Below are 7,379 nucleotides of genomic sequence, written 5' to 3' on the forward strand. Positions count from 1 at the left end.
GTCACTTTTGAACTACATAATATAGTTGGCTGAATTAGGGCGATTTTGAAACCCTTCGAGGTTCAATCGGTTGTATTTAAGTTCGGTCTGCTGAACATACAGTTCCGTTGACCCAATCAAAGTTGAACTTAGAAGTTCAGTCTGAATCATTGGGTGTCAGACATGAGCGAGTTTGGTCGACTGAGAAAGACATGTTCAGAAACCATTCGGTCGGCTGAATCGTGGTCAACCTGTTGACCCTTGAGCATTTTAGTCGACTGAGCTGATTGTTCACAGCTAGGTTTGGTCCACCGAAACCCTTTCAATTTTTATTTTAACTCCAGATTGACATTTAAAGTCACCCATGTTCACATAATTGTAATTTCTAAGTTATAGGGGCCTTGTCAGGTGATGTTTGGGGACCTAAAGTCAATCTATGGTCTTTGAGCTTATCTGTTCTATCATGCATGTAATGCATTAATTATTACAAACCATGACTTAAATAATTATTACAGACCCAAATTGAATGAAATATAAATTACAAAAAATAAATATTATAGATCTTTATCTTCTTCACGTCACCTCATGTCATCATATGATCTTGCCAATATGATCCTGCACACAAATTTGATAGACATTAAATATCAGAGTATTTGTCATAATCAAAACAGGGTATGACCCATAAATTTACTTTTAGCTACACCCCTTTTGAACCATCATCTTCTGTCCTACCGCATCCTTTTGACTCTCCATATCTTCTCTCCACCAACCCTACCCCGACACCTCCTGGCTCACCTCCTATTCATTCCCTTTTTTCTACTCCAATGGTCCCTGTCCGGTGATCCACACACGCAGTTCAGAACAAGCACTCCCTTCTCGTCCTATCCCATCATCTAACTCGGCGGTAGTCAATTCTTCATGTACTACTTATCCTTTTTCTGCTTTTCTTTATTATGATTCCTTTTCTTTTGCACACCATGCTTTCACCACTGCTATCTCCATTGCACAAGAACCCCAGTCCTTTTTGCAAGCCATATAGGATCCCAAGTAGTGTGTTGCTATGCGTGCTGAGATTGATGCCTTAGAAGCCAATCACACTTGAACTTTGACTCCTTTTCCACCCCACAAGCGACCCATTAGCAGCAAATGGGTGTACAAAATCAAACACAATCCTGATGGATCTGTAAAATGTTATAAGGCTCACCTTATTGCCAAAGGCTATAACCAAAAGTAAGGGTTTGATTACACTAAAACTTTTTCCCCTATTGCCAAGATGGTCACTGTTCGCACTGTCCTCGCTCTTGCTGTTGTCCATAATTGGCACCTTTTTCAGATTGATGTTAATAATGCCTTTCTACATGGTGATCTCAATGAAGACGTCTACATGCATCTTCCTTCTAGTTTCAGAAAAAAAGGGGAGACCAAGATCTGCAAGCTTAACAAGTCTTTATACGGCCTTAAACAAGCATCCATGTAGTGGTATGCTAAATTATCATTTACACTTATCAATTCTAGTTATAAGCAATCTAAAGAAGATTACTCTATGTTCGTTTGATCCCACAAAACAAGTTTCACTATCATCTTGGTTTATGTAGACGATATTATTTTGGCAGGCAACAACTTGGAACAGATCAATGGGCTTAAGAAATACTTCGGAGAATGCTTCAAACTGAAGGATCTTTGGTCTCTTGAAATACTTTCTAGGAATAGAGGTGGCTCGCTCCAAAATTGGAATTTCCTATCACAGAGGAAATATGCCTTGGAGATACTTGAGGAGGCTGGTTTCCTTGGGGCAAAACCGTGTAATCTACCAATGGAACCAAACCTGGCACTTAGTGAGATGGATGGAGAACTTATCTCAGATCCATCTTCATATCGAAGACTGGTTGGAAAACTGATATATTTGACTATCACTAGACCAGATTTGGCATATGAGGTGCACACATTGAGCAATTCATGGATAAGCCTTGAACTGCCCACTTGGATGTAGCACATCGGGTTTTGCGCTATCTCAAACAATCATCTGGACAAGGAATTCTTTTTTCAACTTCAAGTGGTATTCAGTTACATGCATTATGTGATGCCAATTGGGCTTGATGCAAAGACACTCGGCGATCTGTTACTGGGTACTGTATTTTATTGCGAAAATCACCAATCTCTTGGAAAACCAAGAAGCAAACAACAATTTCACGATCCTCAGCTGAAGCAGAATACTGCTCCATGGCATCAACCTGTTGTGAAATTACTTGGTTAAAGCAACTTTTGACAAATCTTGAGATAGCTTATGTGACATATATAACCATACATTTCTTGTAATGACCTGATTTTTCATGCCATTTTTTTTCCACATATATTAACTGTAAAATTTCACTACTCTGATACCTTATAATATAAACTAAACCATCATCACGGCCAGATAGGGACCGTGGAATTTGGAACTCAATAAAATACCTATATAACAGGAAGCAGAATACATACAACCACGTCAATATATGCAATACTAGAGTGTCAGAATTTTTTCCAAAATATGCATACATAATCATTCCCAAAATACCCTCATCTGGACCTAGGGACTACTCAAAAATGACTTCCCAAAAACATTCACCCTACGGACAGGGCAGTACTGTAGTCCCTTCTATCTGCGAGCTTGATCTGCTTGCCTAACTAGATCACCTGAAAAATGTTAAATCACTGGGATGAGACAATGCTAAGTAAAACGAAATATGCTATTGCTAGTGTGTGGTAGATGAGTTTACATAATTGTAAAATCTAATTTAGAAGTATTGCAAATAACTGAGTTTGAGAAAACATGTATAAATAATGTACAATATAGCTCATACCTATGTTACTTAACATAAACTATTTTTCTGAATTTTCTATTCATAGGTATGTCTACGGTTTCTGTAAATCTAGATATATATAATAACTAAGACAATTCCCTAGATGGATAACTGAAATTCATGATTTAACCCCTCATGACAGGGTTGTGCGGCTTGCAGGCTGGACCTATCACTGGCTAGCCAACTAGGATAAGTCAACTGAACTCTGAAAGTCAGATTAGTCTCCTGAACCCTAACTAACGGGGAGCCTATCCACAATATAGGCACAATCGACTGCTGAAAATCCACATACTATCTAAGTTATGTGGTTGCACTCTGAACTAAAAATAGTTACAGTACTGTGCTCTGCTGACTGAATCTGGTCCATCAGGGTCTGATACTATATATATATATATATATATATATATATATATATATATATATATATGTAACTGATAATTTTATATTACCTTTTACCATGATTTTGAAATAACCATAGCACTGTAAAACTGATATGAATAATATGAAAATATAAATAATTCACTGAATATTTAATATCTGTATATATCTTAATATCTGTCTGAATATCTGAGTATCTGAAATCATGGTATTCTGAAAATGTTGAAAATATATGTTTCTATACATATACTATAAATCATGGTATCTTGGAAATTCTATAATCATGGTTCTGAATATTCTGTAAAATTTCTATCTGTATGTATACTGAAAATTTATCATTTTATAGAACATGTATATTCCCTGATATTTTATGCTAATATACTATAAAACATGGTATTTTTAAACTATATAAATACTGTACTAATTTATTTCGAACATATGCCACACAATTAAACAATTAGATACACATACTCTGAAATTTATATTTTCTGTTATACTTATATTTTATAATCTGAATAACAATCTAGTAAAACATACAATTTTTACTAATAACCATACTAAAATTCCCTAGCATAGCATATTTCCCTTACTAGACTATTTGAGCACTAATTGCTATTTACAACCCCACGTGTGCGACTTTCATAATTTCAACATTCTAAGATAATACACGTATAATTTCCCAATCAACCAACTGAATTTACCTAAATAGTTATCACATGCATATTCTCCCCAAATCCATAGGTGCATAATTTCTAAACTATAAACCATGTATCATTTTACCTGAATTCCTGAAATATCACTCACTAGGCTCCTCAACCCTTGCCTGCAGGGTCCCCAAACACTCTATTCCTGAAAATATAATACCTTGATTTTACTTATAAAACCCTAGTATATTCTCTTATTGTTGGCCTAACTGGGTTTTTCAATCTTATTTTGATGATAACAAAATGAAGGAGGCTTTAACATGTGGTGTTAAGTGATGTGTTTTAGGTAAAATGACTCTCAAGGTTGATAAGATGAAGTTCAATGTTAATCTAATGAAGCTCCTCAGAATATTGAAGTCAATGAACAACAAATGAAGAAGTTAAAAGGGCAAACAAACCTTAAAGTCAAAAGTGAACCTCGAGAGGCTGAAGGACACTGAAGGACCTAGTGCTTAAAGAATACCATGATTAGAAGGACTGTTATAAGTACTTCAGAGCCAAATGCTATTTAGATATGTGAAGCTATCATAAATCAAAAGAAACTAAGAAACATATTGTCCAAAGAGCTTAAAATATGTTTTTTTTTTTTTTTCATTTTGAAGCTTGTTAACTCTGTGAGTTAAATCCAGTTTTGATAATGACAAATCACTTGGTATTTGATCTATGCATTCAGTTTTTGAACAAGAACCATATTAAGCATGCACGAAAAGATAACGAGTCATGGAAGCCATAAAGTAAAGCTGACACATCTTGGCAAAGTCCATGGAACTCAGAATACGAGAATCAAGATGCAAGCGGTAAAGTTCAAGAATATCTTGGAAATTGGTATTTAGAACTCATGTACTTACATTTTCATATTATTTAAGTTGAGGCTCAACATAACTTAGAATGATTTTAGGATTCATGCATTTCATGTACATCATTAGGGTATTTTCATGGACTTAGAAATACTTTTAAAATCATGCAAAATATGTTTTATAAAAGACCCAAGAAAAAAAGTAAAGAAGATTTTTAAATTAGAAAAGGAAAATTGAGAGAAAAGGAACTTCAATAGCCTGAACTCACCCTCAGTAGCCTGAAGAATTTCTTTAGGAGCCTAAAGATTAAGTTCGGTAGCCTAAAGAATTAATGGGAAAACACAGCAAGTTAGTTGAGGCACCTCCGTCGCCTGACCCTGGAACCTCAGGCGCCTGAACCACTTCAGGAGCCTAACCCTATCTTTAGGTGCCTGATCCTGCATCTCAAGTTAAATTTTCAAAGGGTTAAGGAACTTCGGTCGCCTGGGCTTTCACCCTCAGGCTCTTGAACCTACGGGAAACTTGAAATTGTGATTTTTATTAAACGAACTCGCGAGCCATTTTTTTAATCCAACAGTTGAGATTAATCCTAAGGGTAAGACACTATAAATACTGAATATCCAAACCCTAAAATGCAGCTAAGACACTCAAGAAAGAGAAGAATGCATCTTGTTGAAAGAACATTCAAATCTTGCTCCTATTGCTATACGATTGCCTACAACTTCAATCTCTAACCATCAAACTTTGGCAAATCAACTCAGAATCTCAAAGGGAACTTGTTTACTCATCTGAATTCTCATTCTAGTATTGAGGTTTGATTAGTCAAGTTATTATCTTCAAGAACTTCTCATCTCATTACTTGTTCTTGATTATTTTTAGAAAAGTTTGATCTTGTGTGTGTTCATTCATATAAAAAATTGTTTTTTGAAAAGATCATTACTTGAGAAAGTTGTTTAGTTATTAATTGATTGTTTTTTATTCAAGAGTATATATATATATATATATATATATATATATATATATATATATATATATATATATAGTTTTTATAGTGCATATTATTGAAAAATCTATTTTTGATTAGGTATTAAAAGGTTGATCTTGAAATTGCTTATACATAAACAAATTTATTTTAAACAAGATCATTACTTGATTAAGGTTGAGTTATTGATTTAATTGTTTGATTCAAGTGTGCATTCAGTTATAGGATTCATATTTTATATATATTAAAACACTTGAGAATATATCCTTGGTATTCATAAATATCTATTTTATTAAGGGATATCTTGTTTGAAAATCTTATACTCAGGATTTTGTTCTTTGAATTACATATCATATACAGTTACATATTACAAAGATCAAGTTGTGATTAAATATTTGATAGAAAGATTTTTGATATAGATTGATAAAATGTTCAAGACAAGGCTTTTATCAAGTTCACATTAGATATATGTGAGCATCTTTACAAAGTGAACTAGAACCCTAGTATACTCCAAAGCATTTTAAATATATCATTACGTGGGAGTTTTGATTAAAGAGGGTTTGTGTGTTGAAGCATATCATACATAAAACAATTGTATCGTTTTCATATATTCATGAGTTTCAAGTTTAATCATATGTTAATGTGTTAGGAATTTGATTTGTACTCACATGCTTTTGTTAGAAGCATTTTTGAGTGTTATTTTTCAGATTCTATTGTATACATGGTTCGGTATGTGAACTGGTGTGTGAGGAGAGAGTTGTATCTTTTGTAAGCAGCGGAGTAGGGGGGAGTTGCGTCTCTTGTAAGCAGCGGATTGTAAGGGAAGCTCCGTTTCAATTTAAGGAGCAAGGATTTAGTGAAATCCTTGAGTGGTTGCTCAAGGCAAGGACGTAGGCCAAGTTGGCTGAAACTCGTAAAAACCGTGTTTGTCTTCTTTCTTCCCTTTACTCTTTATTTTCAGCACTGCATTTAAATTGTATATATTGCATGTATAAATTGGATAGCCTTACACATAAGTAATTGAGTAACAAGAATTCATTGGTAAATATATAAGAAGGGTTTAAGCGGTAAATAAGTGTCAAAGAGTTTTTTAAATACCCAATTCACCCCCCCTCTTGGGATTACACCTAATTCAACAAAGCTCATTAGGCAAAGAGACTTAGAGACCTTAGTTTTAGTCTTGGAACGCATTTTTCAAAGTTAAACAAGTTAATATTTCAAGACTAATTAAGCAAAGAAGAGTTTAATTCAATAATTTAATTAAATGAGGAAATTGTTCTTTGGAAAAATTTTGAATTTCAAAATTAATTCAATAATTTAATGCTACCTAAATACCTCTTTGGGTAATGAAAAATAAAACATAGGATACATAAGAAAAGTGATCAAACAGTCAATACGCTGACGTTCTTCTTGCGCTGAAGTTCTCTTTGAGTTCCATTTGCTCACATCTTTTGTTAGAGAGGAATTCTACAATTTTGGTAGATTGAAAATATCAAAGCTTGGTTCTGGGTTACAATTCAATTTTTTTTTTCTAAAGAACCATCGGTGACTTCTAAAACTTTAGAGCTTCATATGTTCTATATTGTTTTGGTTTTTTGAAGTACAATTTAGAACTCAAATTTGTACAACCTGCTCTAAATTTTGGGAGTATTTTTTGTACGCAGATCTACTTCTATCTTCTTGTACTTTGAACGACTCA

General features: G+C 33.9%; 1 protein-coding gene across 1 annotated transcript; it reads left to right on the forward strand.

Moving 5' to 3' along the window:
* Positions 1–1,252: 1,252 nt before the first annotated feature.
* Positions 1,253–1,969, forward strand: LOC131164459 (uncharacterized mitochondrial protein AtMg00810-like). Its single transcript, XM_058121654.1, has 2 exons — positions 1,253–1,340; positions 1,593–1,969. Exons 1-2 carry the CDS (start codon positions 1,253–1,255, stop codon positions 1,967–1,969), a joined length of 465 nt encoding a protein of 154 aa, XP_057977637.1.
* The last annotated feature ends 5,410 nt before the right edge of the window (positions 1,970–7,379 follow it).

The sequence above is a fragment of the Malania oleifera genome, chromosome 9 (assembly GCF_029873635.1).
Source record: "Malania oleifera isolate guangnan ecotype guangnan chromosome 9, ASM2987363v1, whole genome shotgun sequence".
NCBI lineage: Eukaryota > Viridiplantae > Streptophyta > Magnoliopsida > Santalales > Ximeniaceae > Malania > Malania oleifera.

What these genes read in the sequence shown, in the direction of transcription:
- LOC131164459 (XM_058121654.1), top strand. Translation starts at nt 1,253, where the DNA reads ATGGTCACTGTTCGCACTGTCCTCGCTCTTGCTGTTGTCCATAATTGG. An exon ending in TAATAATGCCTTTCTACATG is followed by an intron (nt 1,341 to 1,592) that starts GTGATCTCAATG and finishes TTATTTTGGCAG; the next exon opens with GCAACAACTTGGAACAGATC.